The 23498-nt window shown below is 36.8% G+C and overlaps 1 protein-coding gene across 1 annotated transcript in view; it reads right to left on the reverse strand.

The window, feature by feature from the left end:
- LOC127654421 (voltage-dependent calcium channel subunit alpha-2/delta-2-like) overlaps positions 1–23498 on the reverse strand; it is a 282058-nt gene that overhangs the window by 94401 nt on the left and 164159 nt on the right. Inside the window, exon 6 of the mRNA XM_052141606.1 lies at positions 16134–16272. Coding sequence (XP_051997566.1) covers positions 16134–16272 — 139 coding nt within the window. The remainder of the gene's footprint in view (positions 1–16133; positions 16273–23498) is intronic.

Below are 23498 nucleotides of genomic sequence, written 5' to 3' on the forward strand. Positions count from 1 at the left end.
GAAACAAACATTCTGTTCCATTTCTCTGCATCTACTGTAGCTTTTCTTTAACGCACATTTAATTTAAACAGCTCCATGTACAACATTTTCAGTTGTAATGAAGACAGAAAAATGCTTTCACACTCTACATTTACATTTAGTCATTTAGCAGATGCTTTTATCCAAAGCGACTTACAAATGGGGAACATCACAAGCAATTTGCCATTCAAAAGTCAACAATGTCTGCAGTATCACACTGCCAAGTTGTAAGAACAGCTACAGAAGCTAGAGCAAAAGAAGAAAATAAACTTTATTTATTTATATATATATATATATATATATATATATATATATATATATATATATATATATATATATATATATATATAATGTATTATTAAAGAGGAGTATATACTACGGGCAGACCACAAAAAGCACTGCTGCCATTTAGCTATCATGTAGCCTCTTCTATGCAAGCAAGGTATGTTAAAGTCTATTATGCAAAATTCACTTTTACATGGTGTTAGTACATAAATGTGAGTTGGCAGTGTGTGTACACAACCACCCTGCAATGTTAAAAGTCCTCCCACTCCTCTTTCTTATATTTCTATGAATCAAAAACAAATTAGTGTTGTTGTGGTGTTCCTGGAAAATACCAGGTATGCCAGATTGCCAGTACAGCCCTGTATCGCATTTCCGAATGTGCTTGCCTGATTCCACAGCAAATGCAGCTAAAGTTACCATTGTCTCTGATTGTATTCACGGAGACCAGAGCTATATCGGGGGCGGGGAGCAGCAGCTCAATTGCATTTAAAGAAACACACATGAAAACAGCGTGTTTTTGATTCCACCCAAAAAGAGTCAATTACAAATGGTATAATTAATGATCTGAGGTGTATTATGAGCTGAAACTTCACAGACACATTCTGGGGGACACCTGAGACTTATATTACATCTTGTAAAAGGGGCATAATAGGTCTCCTTTAAGAAAAAGCGAAATAAGACAATCCACAGAGATAAGCTATTCCACATCATAACTAAGAGATAAAAGGTTACTATCATTCTAAAAGAAGAGGAATATGGCATTTTAAACTGTTCACAAACATCCTCATATGACTGAGAGGTACATATTTTTGATAACAGATGAACACTGACACCCGCGTCAGAGGGCCATAAATATGGAAATATTCAGAGAAACACTTGTGACTTTTCCAAACGGTCAGACAATAGCATTATCCATGTGGTGTCTGAGGCGAGCAATCAGAAATCAGGCCTGACCTTGTCACTGTAGGTGGAGGGAGAAACAGCCAGCTAGTGATCCTTAAAGGGATAGTTCACCTGAAAATTAAAGTTCTGTCTTCATTACTTTCCCTCATTTCGTTCCAAACCAATATGACTTACTTTCAAGTGAATGGTGACTGACGATGTCATTCTGCCTCACATCTCTTTTTGTGTTCCATGGATGAATTGACTGAAGTTTAATTTTTGATGGAACTATCCCTTTAAACTAGTACTGTAATTCATTAAGATGAAAATGATGCATTCAACATACTGTTCAAACCGAATAAAATTTTGGCTGAAGTTTCCCAGTGAAATGTCCAGCTGGGAGTGACGAAAATGAGTGAAATGGTGTTGTAATCAGACAAGGTTTTTAATGTGTATATTAGATGAAGTAATGAGTAAAACATACCTCCCCAACATAAAACTTTAACCTAAACCTAACCAATAGCGATCTAAATTCAAATAAAAGGTAGACACAAAAAATACATCCTTACTCTAAACCAACGCCTAAACCTAACCGATATTATAACATAGCAGTATGTGGGTAATAATGTGAAAAATAAGTGTTTATAAAGTCACGATTTGTGTGAAAGTGAATAAAACGCACAGTTGTTGTAGCGCCTCTAGTGTTCATTTTACCAGGAAACTGTGACTAAACGTAGAATGTGGCACGTAAAACTCAGTTTGCAAAAATGTAGTTATAGTAGGGTTGCAACGGTATGAGATTTTCACGGTATGACATCGGTCTCAGAAAATATCTGTATTCACTCAACTAAACTCGCAGTACCTCACGAGATGTTCGGAGATCATTTGCAGCATTTTCATAGACTACATTATTCTTGCAAACAGTTTTCAGTTGAATGAAACCGAGAAAAAGGAGTGATAACTATTTACATGCACTTGTTTCACAAGACAGGGTCCCGTTGCACGCATCTGAACAGTGAACAGCGAATCAGACACAAAGATTGATGGCTTTTGTGTTGGCTGACCTTAAAAATATAATACAGTGTGTTTCTTCAAACACGTCAGCATTTCTTGTCATGTGTCACTCAAAATTACACATGCATGAAATGCATTTGGAGAGGAGCTCACGAACTGGATTGAGTCTTGTGCTATATCACACTCTGGTTGCACATAAAAAATAGGGAATGTTAATAAAATCGCTCATAGAAAATGCTCTTAACAGCTAAGATCAATAGTTATTGGGAAACGAGTCCCAGAACTCTATGAATGTTTGTGTGTTGGAGATCAATGTGCACACACATCAAATCAGACACGCATCGGCGGCTTTTCTTTCGTCTGGTCTTCAAAATATAATCACGTTTCGTCAAACGTGTGTCTTTATGTCTAATTTCTTGTTATATATCTCTCCGACAAGTCTTTCAGGTCGCCTTTACAGTGGCTGATAAACCAGCAAAATACTCGGCATGAATAATCCGCATTTGGTGGGTGTTTCACCAGAAGTAGGCTGTAAAATTCGGGAGAAAGGAAACCAAAACAGTGTCAATGACTTCAAGCTTTGCAATCGCAGCCACACTTTCTGTTGGAAAAGTATCTCTAGAAAGTTTTAAACGATCATGTGTTGGTGAATGGTGAGAGACCCAACGAGCCACTTGATTTTTAACGAAGAGCCACTTGTGAATCGCGAGCAATAGGTTCCCGACCCCTGCTTTAGCTGATTGCGAGATTATCATTAAATCTGCCTTGGCAGTCCTAAATAGGCTATCACTTGGGCGGCTGCCGAAATATCTTCAATGGGAGAACAAGCAACTGGCCATCAGTTGAGAAACACTGCTTTAACTCACACACTCACTTATGTCAGACCCCCTCGCTTCACTCTGACATTTTCTCCGCTGCATGTGTGAGTGTAGCACAAGTTGACGAGTTTGACAGGCAGTCGAGGAGGAAAAGAGATGCGCACGCGCAGGTGAGATTCTCCATCCGGTTGCATTTCTTTTCTAAATACCATTGATAAGCAAATGTACATGGTTTGAAAACCGTCAATGTTCTTACCGTAGTATACCGTAAAACGCTGCAAATCTAAGTTATAGTAACATTCATTCAATGACACTAGGCTGCATACTTTTCATCGTACTCGAAGTGCACGGTGGACTTGAAGTTCAATATATTTTGCCAATAACATTTTGCTAAGCAAGTGACAAGAAACCTGTCAATCAACTCGAAAACACGCATGTGTATTAGCTGGTCTCCAAAGAAGTATCAAGTCTGCCCGGGAGCATTCCAAAGATGGCCGCCAAATGAAATGACTTGCCTTAAAATGGACTTCGCACTAAACTAATAGGGATCAAAATAAAGAGCATGCACAGATGTTGATCACAATAGTCATTTTCTAATTAGATTTAATTATTTTTAACAAATACTTTAATATTGAATGAAATTGAAATATATCATCTTTGAAGGAAGCATAATGTTCCTGCCAAATGTTTTGAACAGCCTCCATGTTGGAAGTGCATCTACAATGTCTTAAAATGCTGTCTAGGTTGGTTATATTTGAAAGTTGGTACAGCAAGGCACAAAACTTCTCATATAAAAACACAATGGTAGCTTTCATTATTTGGCATAAAATAGCAGCTCAGTTTGATAGCTCAGTCTCCATGTGGCTTGCTTGATCTCAGAGAACAACTGAACTTTTGTAACATGTCTGTTGTACGCTGTTTGTCTGTACCTCTATTCCTGTCTAATCTCGGCGGCTGTCTTCCCGGTTCACCTCTCTATTGTCCTGCTCTGTCTCTGTTTATTATACTCACGGTGTCAGTAATGTTTCTCCGTCTCTCATGGCCTACTTTAAACCTCTCTTTCACCAGTGTACAACTACCCACCTACATGATACACATGACCTGTCATTGTAAATCTCTTTCTCAGATCATCCCATCCTCTTCTCGATTATTTAATATCCTTCTATCTATCTATCAATCTATCTATCCTTCTATCCTTCTATCCATCCATCCATCCATCCATCCATCCATCCATCCATCCATCCATCCATCAGCATATACTTTGTCCCCCTAATATCCCCCTTGCACCCACAGCCATATCCCCTCTCATCTTTAGCCCTTCATTCAAGGTGCTTGTTAATATTTAATAACCTCAAACACACTCAAAATCCCATGCAAGTTTGTGAGCACAATCAGTCTAGTATTGGGCAGCTGATTACTGGGAAAACAGAAGGGATGGAAAACACAGGAGAAGTTTCTCTGATTTAATTATGGTGGTGAGTCATGCCAGATAAGTCTCTGAAAGTGCTCGAGTAGTTTCAGAGTTTGTGCTCACATCACGGCCATCTGAACTCAGCTCTAAATAAACAATCATTATCCATTTTGTCCCTGATTTTTAATTATGCCTTGGTTGGTTTGCTGACAGCTCTTCAAATGAGGGGAGGAACAGTATCTGTGACACTGTGAATATGAGGGTAAGTCTAGAATACTCAAGCATTCACACACAACACGTGTATATTATTGCCTACTAGGAAATTGGGAATTGTAAGCAAATTTGCTATTCTGGTTCCGAGCCTGAATTCACTTAACAATTCTAGTTCTTTAATTCACTTTTTAGTACTTTTAGTATCTCTGAAATAGTCAGACTTAAATGTGTGGTTGTTTGTTCCACTTCTAGTACTTTGGATTTATAGAAAGTGGGGTGGCTTGGTGGCTCAGTGGTTTGAGTCTCGACTCAACTGGGCCTTTCTGTGTGGAGTTTGCATGTTCTTCCCATGTTCCCGTGGGTTTCCTCTGGTTGCTCTGGTTCCACCCCCCCCCCCAGGTCCAAAAACAGCAAACATTTTGTGTATCCTAAATACAGAAAATTAAATAATATTTTCACACTTTGAGTAATTTGGCAAAATTACAGCTTGATTGCAATTGAAGCCCAATTAAATATTCTTCTCACAAGTCATATTTACCTTGATTTTTGCTTCCTACAAACATCACTTATCTCATATTCCATCCCAAACATGATCTTCACTGACACTTTTGTTAAATTGGTTAACAAGTACACTAACTTTTTAACCAAGCTAATTGTTTGAAAATGACACCACAACTGTGGGACGGTTGTAATTTTTTATATATTTACAGAAATAATTTTCACACAGTAAATGTTGAAGTAGTTCATGTTTATTTCACTCTTTGTTAAGATTATCATAGTTTTAAACATGCAATTATATGTATATTTATAATGGATTCTCAAAGTTTAATATTAAAAGTCTGGGTCTAGGACAAGGCTAAAACAGTAAAAATTGAAACATAAAAGGCAACTGAAAAGTACCAAAAATAAACGAGGAAGTTTCCGATTAAGTTTTAATGTGACCGTCATATTAAAAAAAGAAAAAAGTTGAAATTGTTCATTTTGGCTAGAAATGTAAGCGCAGCGTAGTTCTAGCGGGAAGACCAGCAGTTGTACATCATCGCACCATTAGCTGGGTAATTCCCAGCCAATCACATGTAAGCCATTACTTTATAGGTCTGCTCACAACGAATCACATTGCTGTTTCAGCGTGCTAACACGGCAACCTCCACCACCCCACCACCACCAGATGAATCCTTTCCTGCACGGGGTTAGGCTCCTCGCCCCTGCCTCCTATCTCCGGAAGGATATGACGGTTCAGAGTACAACTTCTTCAGACCACCAGTCGGGGCTTACGCCAAAGAAAGACATTACATTCTGTTTTATATTCATCAAATTTATGCCATCTTAAATTTCACTCAAGTTTGTGAGCCTTCCTGATAGAAGTTGAAGAAACATCCATATGTATATGAAACATAAAAACAAAACATAAGCAATACTATTTTAGGCAGCATATTTACATTTTCTTAATCAAAGAATCATTTATTATAACAGAACTCTGTCTTGAACGTTTATCTTTATCTACTCATTTTCATACACTGATTTAAATCTCTGTTCGCATTGTTGGAAAAATGCAGAACAATCAATGGAACTAAAAAAAAACAAAAAAGGGAAATGTTTTGAATTAAAAGGGTTTCATCGTCATATAGGAAAGAGACAAATGACAGTTAACTTTTTAGGTAGATCTGAAATTGTGTCTCAAAGAGTTCTTAAATGTCTCAAACAAAACTTGTAATACGTTTAAGATTAAATGTCATAAATCTTGCAAACTTCAACAAATCTAGTAAATAGTTCTTCCACAGAGGCCCTCATTTTGCCAGCCTGGACACATGATGCTGTTTCCCAACAAACCGATAAAAACTTCTGCAACCTGACTCCCAGAGACTGCGACACACCAGCCAATCAGAGTGTATGTTGCAGTTTTGCGAAAGCTCTGGCAATTTGTGTGTGCAGTAAGCACTTGAAAATCAGTAAACAGTCGGATTCTAGGTAAAAAGTGACAGCTCTGTATGTCAAATGTATGGTGCAAGGACATCAAATGACAAGATTTTCAACATATCATGTATACAAGAATACAAACCTTTTGATGCAACTTCCGACAAGCCCAAGGCCGCTAAAGGTTGCTAATAACAGTGTCAGACACTTTAAAGTGCAAAGAGACTTTGATTATACGTTGACGTGAAATGCTGAAATCTATAATAGTTCTGCTGTGGATAAAGTTTAGGTTTTTATCCTTCCATGTAAGTGTTTAAATGTGCATATAAGTGTGTCTTTGACTCAAGGATACAATGACAGACACCCCCGGGAACACTGTTTACACCATTATCGGACACACAGAGGGGGGTAAGCAGATTCAACGACCCCTTAGTGGACAGCAATCGGGAAAATCACAAACACACACACAGAGAGGTGGCAGGTCTTCTGAGCAGAAATATGAGGGTTGGAGAGATAAGAAAACAGGGGCATAACAAAGGCCCGAGTTGATTTATATGTCTAGGATGCATCGCGACTTTCTCCGGACAGTTGATAAAAAGAAAAATATCCTCTGCAGGGAAATTTGTGGGTGGTCTGGTGGGACTGTCTGAGGCTCATTTTTCAAAACAAGAGTATGTGTTTGTGCGTGTGATGCCTTTGAAAGCTACTGTAATCTATCAGGCACAATTCCTCAGACACATTTAAGAGCTGCATTTGTGCTAAATGTTTGGCCTGTTATGGAACATGGTGCCACATGAGGAGTGGCCCAGGTTATGAGGATAAATTATAGGGTGTGCTGTGGGTCAGCAATACTTCATATTGGACCCCGTGTCTTGTATTACTCAGCAGAAAAGCTCTGCGGTACTCACTGTGCTGGATGAGGACTGTTCAGGTTGAGTGAGTGTCTTATGGAGCATATTAATATACAGATGTGGGGGGATTTTAAGCATATACAAATCTGTGGGTAAATGTACAGTAATTTCAAACTGTGCACAAGCTAATAAATGGATCATTCCATGATTTTTTCATAAAATACAAATGTAAAATTAATATTAAAAGAGATATACAGTATAAGATTAGTTCTTTTAAGATAAGGAAATTATTTTTTTTAATTTGGTAACTGTAGTTTAAAATCGTAAAAGGATAAATGATCAAATTAATAATTTAACCATATTCCTGTATAATATTTAACCTAATTAATGTATTAATGTACAATTTTCAAGGGAGAGTGTTTTCAAGGCACTAATCTATTCTTTGTAAAGCTGCTCTGGAACAACTTGTATTGCGCAAAGCATTTTACAAATACATTATAATAACTGTAAAAAAAAAAAAATAGAAAGTATTATGAACTTATTTAGATTATTTAAAATAAAAAAGGATTTTATAAAAATAATTTTACATTTAAAATGTCTGTTCATGTCTCTTGGGGCTCTATTTTCGTGAGTACGCAAAGCGCAGTGTGCCCAATTTTCGTGAGAGCGCTAATTCTAAGTGCAATTTTCGTGCCAGATCGAAGTGCAAGTGGACATGGGTGGGAGTGTTTGTGCTATTGTGGGTATATGTGCACAATCTGTGGGTGTACATGTAAATGAAATGATGCAAAGTGCAAATTCCTATTTTCCTGAGAAATAGGTCGTTGTGCCAAGACGTTTCTATACTCCACCAGCAGGTGATAATAAAGTTAATGTGCAAATTCTGAATGTATAGAACATAAAATAATGTCCCTCACAATTAGGGGTAATCGCTTGAGATTTGTATTAAACATTCTAGAGGTCTTGGTTTATTTTTTTCAATTTTATGTATTACCATTTTTATTGTTTCACTTATATGTATTATTATTATTATTGTATATGTACAATTGTATTTATTATTTAATTTGTAGCCTACAAGTAATAGTTCACCTGTTGTTGAGATAGATTTTTAAGGGACTGCAAAAGGAGCCGGTGGAAGGAGGATATACTAAAATGTTTGGATTGGTAAGACTTTTGTAACACTTCGTTATTTTGATTACATTTTGTTTAAAGTGTCATTTGAATTTAGAAATATTTTTGGTACATTTTTTTGTGTTTGAATACATGAATGAAGTAAAGTGTGAGCCGATACAATCACTGCTAATACTAGCCACGATTTGTGTGTCAGTAGATGAAAATGATTAATAATACTTACATTCCCTATAATTTAACGGAGTGTACATCCAAATTAGGAAGAGAATCACAGTGTATAAAAGGATGTATAAAATGTGTCACTGTCATAGATATATGCCTGGCATTCATCAAGGACGCAGTTAATGCACATTTTCTGTTCTTCTAATTCATTGCATACAGTCCATTAACACTGCTAAAACTTCTTATGAATGTGCTGTCTTCGTTTATATCGCTGCTGGAGCTTGACAGGGAATGGACTATAATAGGATGCGGACGGTGGAAATCCCAGAGAAGAACCACAGAATTCAATTGCACTTAATCCAGCCCATTTGTGTGCGATTTCACCAAACCTACTTACGCCTAGACTGTATGAAAATACCAAAATTTCATGGCCGTACACTGACTTATGGCATAGCTCTGCGCTTAACGCTAGCACTCTTAAAATAGGGCCCTTCATGTCTGTACAGTTACACAAAAGATTGTTTTTTGTCAGTCCAAATTTAATTCTCTGAGGGTATCTATTGAAAACATTCATCATTCCATACAGCATATTAGTAAGATCTCAGAAAGAATAATAGTAAAATACTGCTAAAAGTAGCATCATTAAATTCAAACATTTCAAATGTAATTTTCTCAGCTGCTTTGCAACAGTTAAAGTAAATTCGCCCATTTTTATGAACCATTAATTCCGAATGCAAACATGTTTTACACATTCACAGCAACCAAACTATTTTATGAGGCTACATGTCACACATGACTGAATATATCAAGGCCGAAGACAGTACAGCACATTCACCATCAATGACAGCAGTTCATACCAACACCTGTCAGAGCAGCAGAACATCTGTCATAACAAACAACTGACCTCAGTTGATGGAACGCTGCTTTTATGTAGGCACACAACGCACATTTGACAGAAATGGCCCTCCACATCATAACAGCACATTCTCTGGCCCTAAAGCTAAAAACATCATGCCATTATACATTCATGTAAATGTATGTACTCATGTACTCGGTTTGTGAGTAATACATAGAAATAAATATTTGTCCAATATAGCATGCAAGATTAGGCACCCCAAATCTTAGTATAATAAAAACAAAAAGCACGTCAAAGGTGCTTGGATGTATCAGGTACCATTTCCCAGATATACTATTTGAACTGATTTTTCAAAGTTTGAAAGTTTCACAGGACTTTTTGTAGCCAAAATAACAGAAAACATTCTTAACATTTTCAAAAAATGTTGTGCATGATTTTTGGGCTAATATTGCTCACAATCTCTTATGCAATGCCACGTAATTAGTTTGCGTTTGTTAATTTTGGTACCAAAAGGCAATTTATTGCCGCTGCTTTATGTATCAATGCTAGCGTATTAACTTTACTACCTGTATGTTGTTTTCACACATAAGAGAAGTTTGCAAAAAAAAAAACATTTATTAAAAATGAATTTTTTTATTCTCTTTAGAGTTCAGGTTTGACTATATCTTGGTTTGAATAATTAAATAACGCATCTAATTTGAAGCAGGAATCAAAATTAGTTGCAGTTGTTTTAACCAAAACTGCCTTCCTTTTGAAAAACGAATGTACTCTTTCTGGTGAGACTTCAAAGTTTCAAAGTTTTACAGGACTTGAACTGGTTTGAGTCAGTTCGTTTGGGTAACAAAACACAATTTTATGCCATTGTTTTATGTCCCAATCCTAGCGTACTGACTTCATACTTAAAAGTACACTTTACCAATACATACTTTTTATATTTGATAGAAGTTTGCAAAATGGGATTTATCCAAAGTGTTCTGAATGATTAATTTATTTTCAGACATACAAGCTTTACTATATTCTGTACTGAAGAGTTAAATAATATAAAAATGAAGCAGGAATGAAAAGGAGTTGCATTGTTGAAACCAAAACTCCCTTCATTATGAAAATTGTCAAAACATCACTTGCTAACTAAAGCATGTCTACAGTTTCGTTCTGACCATATGTTGAATTCATCTTCCTCTTAAAAAACGATTCAATCTATTTTTAAAAGGCTACTGCAGTAAAAACAACAGAAAAGAACTCCTTGCAGAAGGCAGGATCTCTGAATTGCCTCTGGAAAATGGAACAGAGTTTTTGAATTGTTAAATTGAATTAATTAAAATGATACTGTAACCAATAAACAGTGGAAATATAATTTGTGAATGTGCTGGTGAATGGCGGGAGGCATTGGCTGAGTTAACGATTTTAATTAGTGTGGCGGAGAGCGATAGTGCTCCTTCACTGGGCAAGAGGAGCGGGGGAGTTGTATGGGAGAAACTGAAGAAAAAGGAATTTAAATCCAATGTTAATACCATTCCTGATTCTTATTGTAGAGATAAATCTTAAAGGAAGCTCGGTTAAACAGCTATTCGTACAGTGAGCAGAATATGAAATCTTGAATGGACATGCAGACGGATATCATGAGTGACGTATACCTAATACTAGAGTTGAGTCTTGGTAATGACAAGGTCAGTCTGCAAATAACTTTTAAAGATTTAAAATGGCATTGTAGTCATTTTACCACATTCTATGTTGCCTGGGTAATTAATGCATTCAATCTGTATTCTTAATTCATTATAATGCATTTGTGCCTTACAATACACATTATAATCAGTTGAATGTTCTTGTAAGTATTTGTAACCACAGTTATTTTATGAATGCATTAAAAGTCATGATCAACACCAAACTGTATGTGTTATTTCATGTTTTTTATACAGTATTATGCGAATGTAGATACTGTATCTTCTGCTATTGGTGGTGTATGTCCCCTTTTTCACCATAATAGTGTGCAGGCTTCTTATATATGCATTGTAACATTTGGGACCTTCCTAGCGGCCAGTAAGGGGCAGTAGGCATGTTGGACTTTTATTTTGAAGTTTAGATTTTCCACGCGGTTTCATGTTGTGTAATGTGATTTCACCTTCTTGTAATTATGTGTTTAATTAGTCTTGTCTTGTCATTGGTTCATGTTTCATTAGTCTTGTTATACTGTTTATTAGTTATCAGTCTTGACATTGGTTGGGAGTGGTGGTTGCGTAGTGGGCTAAAGCACATAACTGGTAATCGGAAGGTTGCTGGTTCAACCCCCACAGCCACCACCATTGTGTCCTTGAGCAAGGCACTTAACTCCAGGTTGCTCCGGTGGGATTGTCCCTGTAATAAGTGCACTGTAAGTCACTTTGGATAAAAGCATCTGCCAAATGCATAAATGTAAAAGTAAATGTAAATGCAATGTCTTGTTTCTAGTCTTGTTATCATTGTTAGTTCTTTTGTATTGAAACCCTCATGTTTGGCTTTGTCCCTGGTCAAGTATTGTTCTTTTAATGTTAACATAAATAGTAACATATGGGGCCATCCTAACAGCCAGTAAGAGGCGCTAGCCATGTTGAAGTTTTATTTGAAAGATTAGAGGCTCCATGTTCACTGTTTCTCGTCACGTCAAGTCTTCATCCATTGCCTGCCTGCACGTTTTATACAGAACAATCTCCATTTTGATTTTTTGTGGCCTATATGCACCTATAAACTGTGTTTTGGACTACATTTATATATTCAGTGAGTTTCTTAATTTTTCTATCATATATTATGAGCCATAATACACTTTCTACAATGTTTAATCATGAATAGTTAATCAGTATAATTTATTATTACTGTATTTATATTACAATATTACAACATTAAAGTATTAACATTTTTAAGATTGTATTAAAATACAGTTTGAGCACAAACACTCCCACCCAAGCCCACTTGCAATTTGCACTGGCACAAAAATTGTGAAAAGAATTAGTGCTCTCATGAAAATCAGTCGTTGTGCGTAGCTCTATACTTTGCACGCTCATGGAAATAGAGCCCATTGTCTTTAAAGTGTAACATAAAGGGTGTGAGATGCTAAACATAGTCTCGACAACTCATCAATGCAATAATTCCCACGACTTCGTTTGTACAAAAATGTGAGACTTTTATTCCCATAGAGACCAACCAATCAACATACAGAATTATAAATAGATGTAATTAAGGCATCACATTTTAGCTAGCCTCCAATACAACACTACTTAAGAGAGGAAATGTCTCTGAACAAATCTGGTTAATTGTTAATTTATGCAATACTGATGTATGTGAATAACCTGTAATATGCTTCCCTTATCTCGTTCCAAACAGCAATATTTTCTGTCTTTCGTGGTACACAAAAGCTGTTTTCCTGTTAAATAATGGTTTGGTTTATTTTTGGGTTAGGGGTTAAACTTAGGACAAATTGTCATAACATCGTTTGTTGATTTGTTGATTTTTCTCAATGGGGGTAAAAGTTGTTCGTTTTTGTAAGGGCCAACTTCTTTTGGTTTGGTTCATGGCTTGTCATGAGACGAGGTTGGAGACACTTAAACGAAACGTAACTGACCCACATTACTAGTCCAACTGTATCCGGTTCAAGTGCATTTTTGTTTCTAATAATTCCTTAAATAGCATCAAACCTCCCTCGTTTAAGCAGTGAACCACCCACCTCACTACATTTCTAAATGGCTTTCCTTCGGTGTCCATTTGGTAATAAGCGACGATAATTAGACGAAAACTGTGTGGCTGTTTGACCCGTGCTAATTAGAAAGTTTGCAGACTTGGCAGCAGAATTCAGTGGAGGGATAATGAATCATAAAATGCTTCATTACAGGCGGGTGAAGAAATGTTCCATCTCCGTAAATGGCCAAGAAAGGCCTGGCAGAGCCTTCTAACAAAGCTGGACGCACACACACCAGCCCATTTAATGCCTTTGAAGTGACACACAAAATTATTATTATTTTCTTTTACTCTGAGCTGCTGCTATTACAGGAGTTTTGTTTTTGTCTTGTACGCGCTGTTCTATCTCGCTCTGTCTCTCAAATGCCTGCACACGTCAGCGCTACACAATCCTGGCTGGTTAAACCCTCACCAAACATGGTATACATTCGAAACATGTCACAGGATTTTTGGAAGTGTCCTGGCTTGACCTGGACAGAGAAAATGGGAATTTATGTAGTGCAGATGGTCTGATTGAATGCACCCTTTTGTGACAATTTTTTAAAAGTGTATTATTGTTATTATTTTTTACAGTAAGTGCCTCACTGTTACCGAGATTTTTGCCTTTTAAAAAGAAAAAATAGGGACAAGTCAAAATACATTTTTATGGTACATGCCACAAACGCTGTTGATCGAGCTTAATGTGCATTGAACCTGGAATATATTTTAGGTGCGTGACACAGGTAGGAACAAGGTTTAAATTTTTCATGCTTTGGCTGAATTTACATTAGACGGCTATCTACTAGCTGCACTTTCCATTTCCCATTTATCTACAAGTGTTCCATCCGTTAATCTCCTTAACCGCTATATGTCAGGTAAGGACATCTACGTTTCCACGACGATGTTTAAGCCCGATACCCAGAAATGCTGCTTTTTTCCCCTAGACTGTTAATACCGCTTAACTTCTCATCCTCGCTCTCTTCTAAGCCAAATTAGAAATCTGAACTGCATAGGGGTGGAAGGGTTATCACTCATGCCTTTTTTGAACTACAATTCCCATGAGGCAACATTCACACCACATTACAGCTTATAGAAAAGGCCTCTCAAACCCCTATTGATCAGAATGGGGAGCAGATGATAATTGCAAAGAATTATACACTTGCAAGAAACACTGCTGTATCAATGCATACTCGATGAAAAAAAGAAACCTGTACATTATTTCTTGGGTTTAAAAATTAAGGGTCAAAGTGTGTGGTTCTTGTTCAAAATAATCTGCAATCAAGTCAAAAGTTTGACTCCTGCACTAGCTTTTTTCCACATTTCATTGTTATCCTTCTGTATTTTCAAAACTGTAGAGAAAGCACAGAAATGTGATCAGGAAATGTTGCAAGCTAGATTCAAACTTACATCACCTGAATTAGCACCATAGCACATGCACTGTGCTAATCTACAGCTCGGACATGCTTTTTTAATTTCTATTTACCATTTCAATTATTAAGCAAGTAGTCATGCAACCGAAATATATTTGGTTTATACCTCCACAGTTCCTCTGCATCTATCAAAGGGCACTACCACACTAATGTGATTTTGTTTGAAAATGCACCCACACTTAAAATGCCATTTACCTCCACCAAAAATACTTTCAAGTATACTTTGGAAAATGATGATGTTAGGAAACAGAAAACCTATTTGTGTTGACATAACTAAAGAAAAGTCCATGTTATGGATCTTGCTGTAGGGGATCTCCTGCCCATAAAAACACAAGGTCTGTCCAAGGGCTGAATAAGTGGCGGTAGAGGGGCATAACAGCCATGCGATGTGTGCCACGGCCCCATGCCCATCTCGGGACTCGAGTCTGAAGCCAGTGCTGAAGCGTTCTCATATGCATCAACCCGAGAAAACCTCCCAGCGACTTTCTACAGAGCGACAAGTGACGGTTATGAATTATAACAGCGCAACGGTAACACTGACTGTCCAAATGTTTAATCACACACTGTCAGCATTCATCTCTCAGCAATCATCCATTACTCATAAGCCCACAACATCAGGGACAGATGAGGGAGGTACACAGTTCACACTACAAACTTTTGTCCAAGTAGTCACGTTAACAAATTATTGAGCAACATCGTAGCACTTTCTAAATACAAATGACATTTTTAAGTGAATATTTGTCTCCTAAAGCTATACTTTAATATTTATTAGTTAGTAATCTCCACTGGAATACAGTCATATATTAGTGCTTTTAGCTGAGGCAAGCATCACTATTACTATTGCTCATACTTTGAGAAATTTGTTAAATGTAGTTTGCAACTTTAAAAAAAGGGATCTTAAGAACACTGCATTCTGTCGCACTCAGTGCAGCAGTCTTGGAGTGCAAAAGCGCGTCTGTGGACGTCTGTATGCTGCCTGCTTGTTGGTTTGATGAGGTGTGTTGCCTGTACAGCTGGAGCACTGACTGCCCCCTCCTACATCAAGTTGGTACATCAAGCATAGGGGGCAATACACAAAGTACCAAAAATTAGAGGGGTTGAGAAATGAGAGGGAAAGTCACTCTAAATGTGGAGCAAGTTATAACTTGCTTATTTTTTTATGAAATTTCGAAGATGAAACAACTTCTTTGGAATAACATGCACAGTTGAATCATGCCCTGTATGATCAGGAATCTGTATAAAGAAAGTTAATCTGGTAAATTTTGTTTCAGTGTTGATGTTGAGTTATTTGTACCTGATCTAAACATTAAAATTACTTTCATTGGTGTAACCCATTGCAGTCAGGTTGACTTGAGTAAAATTAGTTGATATACTGTATACTGTAGGTTACCACATGAAAAACATTTTACAGTGTAATCATATATTATATCAAAGTTTGTGTATGTGCATATTTTCAGTACTCACAGCCTTTGTAAATGTCTGTTGGAATCTGTACAGCAGTATATGAATAGTTGACTTTATTCTTAAAGTTAGGGTCAGCCACAAACTCCAAAGAGAGAGAGTTTGGGTTTTCCAAAAGGTTTTCCCCGTCATCACCATCCAACTGCAACACATAAAAACAGAGATGTCAGCACACACACACACACACACACACACACACACACACACACACACACACACACACACACACACACACACACACACTGAATGCACTGATTGACACAAGGTTAATTATCATTTACTAAAACATAAAAAGACACATTTTTAATAATAATGAAAAAATAATATTTTACTTAATTAAAACACTAAACAAAACAAATACAAAATTAATAACAATAATAAAAAAGTTGGAATAAAATAACAAAAACAACTTTTCTATTTCACCATTATTATCCAATCTTTACACGATGGTAAGTCTGACCTGTCCCACCTGTAGATGGCATTAAAGCATGTAACACAGGCTAATTCCATAATTTGCACTAAAAACGTGAATCATATAAAGCAAAATCCATTGCAGATGAGATGTTCAGAAAATAATTCCAGAAATGTTTTGGAAAACCAATAATTACTAAAATTGAAACTTAAAATGATATAAAAATATACCTAAACAAAACTAATTGAAATATCTCTAAAATAAACAATAAATAAAACTTCTAACAATTCCTTGATGAAAAATCAGCTGAAATTTAAAGTACATTTAAAAATGATATTGAAATAAAGGCTTTAATACCCTTGATTGACACACAGCAAATTTTTGTGCACAAAATCACTTGGACACACACAAACACTTGCATCCATGATTAATTCGACAAACACTAATTACTCCCGACATGACAGGGGTAAATCCTGCTTCCTCAACTAAACAGGTAGCAGCTCTTTGGAGAAAAAGCTGTAGTACATTGCCAGACTATTCATCCATGACAAAAAACCACAGCAGGTATCAAATTGCTCGCAAATAGCTGAAAATCAATTAACGTCAGTGATGGCTATCACAATCGCAGTCCTTCAGGCGATTAACCCCGTCAATAACTCAGCACAATGAGTGTCGAATGAAGGCCATTCTACCCTTTTACTTCACTTGGCCACACAGGCTGCTTATTAACATTTGAATGTCTCTTGTAAAGAAAATAAAAACAAAAAAATCTGCTACTTGAAGGAACGTGTTCAAGCAGTACAAAAACAAATAAAGAAATAAATAAGGGCCGAATAACTGGATTTTAATGACTTGCATCCAGTGAATACCCCATTCTTCACAAGAACTATGTTGTATTCTGCATGCAAAGTGCAAAAAATACAATATTTGAAAGTTGGTCTTCGATCAAAAATGTTATTTGATAATCGGCACTATTCAATTGTTTTCTACTTGTTTAAGTTCATTCAATCAAATCTCTCCCATCGTACACTAAAACACACTCGCTTTCATCACTGGGCGAGGTAAAGTGTATCGTAATAGAGAGCCATGGGTTAACTGGAGTTGACGTGGTAAAAACTGTTAGTTTTTGCTAAATTAAATTCAAGCCTCCAGTCAAGTGTGAGGACTGATTTATGGCCTACCTTTAATAGTCTATTAAAATGCAATTACAAATTGTTGTTGGGACGAACGGAAAGACTGAGGTTTTCTGATACCCCACAAAGTGACATGAGAACAAAGACATGCACAGAGGACCAAACTAACCACCTTGAAATGCATAAATGAGTAAAACCTCTTGGAATTATTTTCAGTTATTTGAGTTTACACATTGCATTGATTTCACTCAGTAGTTCACGTCTTACACTATGTGATATTGTTCAGGCTGTATTTTCAAAAAGTTCTGATTTTAGTGGTAAATAAGAATTTAACAGCATTCCATGAATCAGCATTTCATTCTACAAGGTGCAGCCTACAATCGTAAATAGCACAAAAACAAACTGTGATCTTGTTAAATTGAAAAATTCAACTGTATGCAACTCATGTACGTATGTCTCAGACAACTGGATCTTTGAGGGGATCTTTTAGCTTCAAGACCTTTATTTGTTTATTCTTCCACCTGAATGTCATTCAGTCAAGTTTGGAGTCTGTGGAGCGCAGTCATAATTATCTGAGACAGCTTATAATTAGTAGCTAAAAATCCACACAGGACACACTGATTTGTTCATTTTCCCCCATCCATACACCACCTGTTTAACCCGATACTTTAGCTAATTTGTTAATTCTATCACCTTGTTTTCAAGGTTTAATTAAAGGTTGAGAGAGCCAAAAATGACATTTTGAGGAGTCTTCAATTCAATGTGTGTTTGTTTGTGTCAGACAGTTCAAAATCTATGCATTAAGCAATCTTAGTCTAATAATGACTTCTTCATATATATTTCTAAACCTTGTACAAACTAACATGGATCATTTTTGCAGAATAAATACAATATGTTCAGAATGAAACAAGCGTATACTGTAAAACATAGCCAGAATTTTACAAGATTTAACAGTAATTTCTTACAATAAAATATTGTTTTCAGTATTTTACTGTAAAATCAATGCAGGCTAGGTCATTCTCTGTCACAACACAACAAATTACTGTGAAAAAAGAAATCTGAATATAATTGCAATGCATTATGGGAAAATGGTGTTGCATTTGAAGTCACCATTAGGGTGTTAAGTTTTCCCTTTGGATGGGACATTATCTTGATCATTTCTAATGAATTTTCTCCCAATTGTGTTTAAGAACACAATTTATTGCACTGTAATGTATGGAGAAAAATAAGTTCATTTATTGGCGGACTTTATGTCAGACCACAATGTAGTCAAGTCAACATCATATGATGCATTAAAAGTAAAGAAATATAATCATTTTAAAGGAACAATGAGAAAAGAATGTTTGCAAAGCTACACTGTAAAAAATGTCTATAATTTTAACAGTAAAATAGTGTAAAAATGCTACAGAAATAAAATGTACATTTTTTAATTAATTAATTAATGTCTATATTTTTTACAACTAGTATGTGAATTAGTACGCATTAGACATATATCACTGTAGTGAGCAGGGTGTAGCTGAGTGGCGTCTGGGCAGAGCGAGGCCGGGAAGATAAGTGGCATTCCAGCAAGGGCTGCCGGGAGTATTTAAGGAGAGGAGACAGCGGCAGAGGAGGGAGAGAGCCAGACTAACGGGTCATCCAGTGACGCGGGCTGGTGGAACTAGACATGCTCTGCAGTTCATTTTTATAGTTTGGCGACAAATTGTTCCAGAACCACGAGATCGATGGCGCCCCCGACATCGCTGTGCTCCTCGGCCAGCACCCTCCACCGGCAGGCATTGCGGAGCTGTTGAACGAAGGCAACTGGTGGCCAACTTGCTCAGCATTAGGGATCGGAATGGATGACGATGCTCTTCAGTACTACGGACAACCCGCTGCAGGATGGCTTTCTTCAGCTCAGGGTATATCATGAGGTTGTTGATCTTGAGTTGTTGGGCCACAAGTTGGGCCTCCCCGGTAAGCAGCGGTAGGAGGTGGACTGCCCATTGCGCCCGTAGCCATTCAAGGGGGCCGTGTGATTGAAGAGCTCCAGAAAGGCCTCCAGCACATATTGCTCCCCCATCTTCGCCAGCATCACAAGGGGGTTTACTGGAGTAGACGGAGTCATCTATAATCTTATCTCTCTAAAAAGCATAATAAGTCTGTTCTGGTTTGGTCTCACTAAAGCTATGTTCCAAACCCAATTGAGATGCCTACCTAGACAGCATTTTAAGGCATCTTAGGCATGTTCTCAAGGCTGTTTCTAAATGTAACCAGCATAATGAGACTACTTTCTAAGAGGTGTGTTGACACCAAACACTTGTTTTGTTTGATCTAATCACGCACTAGATGGATATCTTTGACCATTGCACCATATATGACGCCTTTGTGTTTTCCATCGTCTAGCTTGAGCGCCACGTTTATACGACACGTGCCAATTTAAAACAACTTTAACTTTTAAAAGCGAGTCTCAAGACACCAGAACACCAGTGGCCACTAATCCAAATGCACATCATGCTTGTATTACATTAGAAAGTGCTTACTATTTTAATAACTAAATCATGTTGCATTAACATACAAACAAAAATACTCATACTCAAAAACGAAATGCTGTGACTACTATTTATTTAATTACAGTACATATAATTTACATTTGATTTTCTTTTTTCACCACTACCTTTATGCCAGTTCTCAGTCTTAGTATGCTTAACAATTGTCATGCAGCAAGTTGGTGATTTAATGTAAATAAGAATGTGCTTTTGGATCAATGGCAGCTTAGTTAAATATGAAACCATTTTACCATCTGGATTATGATAAAGCATAGTGAATTTTAATTTCAAAGTGTATTCTTTGAATATTTTTAGATTATGTTTACCATCTGGATTTATTAATGCACCATAAACTTTTAATTTTTGTTAAATAAACATGTTGTTTAATGTTCTGGTTCTGATTTTGCTTATTTTTTTATGTACATAAACATATATCAAAAAGTTTTTGAACACTTACAAATTTCACATACACATTACAAGAACACTTTTAATGCAAAACATTTCACAAAAAACAAGATTGTTTGGTTTAAAACGCTAAAAAAATAGATTTACAGTTCAAATCTAGACAAAAAGTATTGACCTTTTCTGGTTTTCAAATGTTAGTGGAACATGTCCATTAATAATGTGCTGAAGAACTCCACCTGCGATTACTGTGCTAGGACAGCTGTGTGAGTTTAATTGGAACAGACTTCATATATCCACTAATGTCTAAATACTACCAATTTGTAATAGCAAAGCATAAAGTACACAATGTGATATCTCAAGCACTCAATGGAAGTACAAGCTGATTAGAAGCTCATTTGAGACTCTTTTAATAAATGCTTCCAGAAACCAAAGGCAAAAATGACTACAAATCAACCTAAAGTTTTACTTAGAAGCTACGAGGACATCTGGCCAGAGTTCATTAGATTGGCTAATGATGGAGATCTGCCTGGAGAGCTGAAGATTACAGATTTACAGGGTTTAAGACAGATATGTCCTGCAGTAGGTGGAGAAGAGCAAAGCTCCAGAGGGCATTAGAAAACAGCACGGAAGAGGAGAAGAGTGGGTGGGAATTGAATGGCATCTTGCAATGATATACCGAACAAGAGAAGACAGAGAGGAAATGAATGGAGAAGATTGTAACGATATCAAGAGATATTAAGAAAGCCCTCAGGTTGATGAAGATCTGATATCTGGTAACTGAGGTAACTGATATGCTCTGCCAGACAGTAATTACAAAATGAAACATATCTTATCTGACCTTTCCAACGTATATACTACTTTTTTGAACTGCTAGAATATTCACTTCCTCTGATCTGTTATCAAGAAATGAATGAACACTATAAATTAGTTCCAAAACCTTGTGAGTGGCCTGGCTGTCTACTGCCTACATCATGCAATCTCATCTGTGAATGATCTGAAATGCTCTAATGAAGCAAACTTTTTTTAGTATTGAGTAAAATACAGGTGCGTATATATATATATATATATATATATAAATAATCACATATTCCTTAAATTGTATGCCATCTTGGATGATATTTTTCACTGAGCTCCTCGCAGTGCATTATAGGCTTGTCTTATCATGAAGGACGCATTTTAAAAGTTGTTAAAAATTGACAAAGCACGTTCTTGCATTAAAATAAGGTGAGAATAGAGTGCAGGCATCTCTAGATGCCTTTTTAAAACTTGAAGTTAAATTAAATTGACAGGCGTCTGCTAAATGCAATGCTCTTCCGCAAGACAAACACTTTCAAGTCAAAAATGTTTACACTGAACGTTTTCTTGCTTTTACAAAAACTAGAAATCACTCCTTCAAGACTCATGCTTGAGACTAACATGTTCAAGACTAACGAGTTAAAACCGAATGCATTCTTGCATCATAAAAATGTAGATCAGAATGCAGGTGTCTCAAGACGCTTTTTTAAAAACTGAAGTTGTATTAAATTGACACGGCATCTTAAAACGCAGCAGTCATGCGAGAACAGAATGTAGTAAATTGACTTGTGATTTTAAATGTGGCGCTCCTGCGTCAGATGAACGTGGTTATGGCAAAAGCGCTTCCAGTGAATGCGTTCCTGCATTAAAAAAAGCTACAACAAAATGCAGCAGTCTTGAGATGTGTTTTTAAAAGTAGAAGTTGAATTAAATTGACATGCATCTTATATACACAGCGCACATGTGCGAGGCAAAAGATGAAATGTGACAACATGTGACTTAAAAACAAGGTGCCCATGTGCGTTTACAACAAAAATTTATACACTGAACATGTTTAAAATGTTAGAATGGATTGCATGTGTCTTGAGGAGTCTTTTTAAAAGTTGAAGTTGTAGTAAATTGTCATGCGTCTTATAAACGCGGCGCTCCTGCGTGAGATGAATGCGTTCACAGCAAAAACTATAACACAGAATTTGATTTGCGTAAAAAAAATGCTAGGACAGAACGCAGGTGTATCGAGATACTTTTTTTGGAGTTGAAGTTTCAAAGAAGCCTAAGATGCCTTAAAATGCAGTCTAGGTAGGCAGCTCAACTGGGTTTGGAACATAGTGAGACCAAACCAGAACGGACTTATGCTTTTTAGAGAAATAAGATTATAGATGACTCCATCTAAGGTGAGGTTCAAAGTATTTCGAAGCACTTCTGGTGACGTCTGGGTGTGAGTCTGCAACTGAGCATTTAAGGAAATCAACCTAAGTATGCCTTCTGACCCCCGCGTTTCTCGGGCAGTAGGTAGCAAGGTAGGGGTCACAGGGGTGGCTGGAGGGGTTGCCATCCCCTTGGCCCTTTTAATTATGAGCGATGTCCTCCAATTAGAGATGCTGACAGCCCCTAAAGTGCTGAATCATTAATCACATCCCTGCTGTCCATCTACCGCACATAATACATTTCTGATTTATGGCTTCTCATATGGCCCATACCATTTCTTCTAGCTCTCACTGAAGCTCCATTCCTCGTTTTCCCATACTGCCAGACTGAGTTCTGATATAATGGCTTCTTTGTCGACAAAGAGAAATCAGTCAAGCAGTTGATGTTGCTAGCAAGACTGACTACGACCTTTCACTTATAGAATGAAAAAGGTTGTATGATGAGTAGACACATGGTGACATCTCCAGAGATTACTGAGTAACTGGAGTACATTTGTTTATTTATTTATTTTTATTTAAACAGCAAGTTTGTCTCTAATGTTTCTCCCAAAATCCAAGAAATACAAATAAAAACAAATGAGACAACTGTTAAAATACATTAAAGGTTAAGTTAATGTTGACATCGCTAACTATCGCTTAAAGAGAAAGATGACAAAACACTAATAAGG

The sequence above is a fragment of the Xyrauchen texanus genome, chromosome 13, assembly GCF_025860055.1.
Source record: "Xyrauchen texanus isolate HMW12.3.18 chromosome 13, RBS_HiC_50CHRs, whole genome shotgun sequence".
In the NCBI taxonomy this organism is placed as follows: Eukaryota; Metazoa; Chordata; class Actinopteri; order Cypriniformes; family Catostomidae; genus Xyrauchen; species Xyrauchen texanus.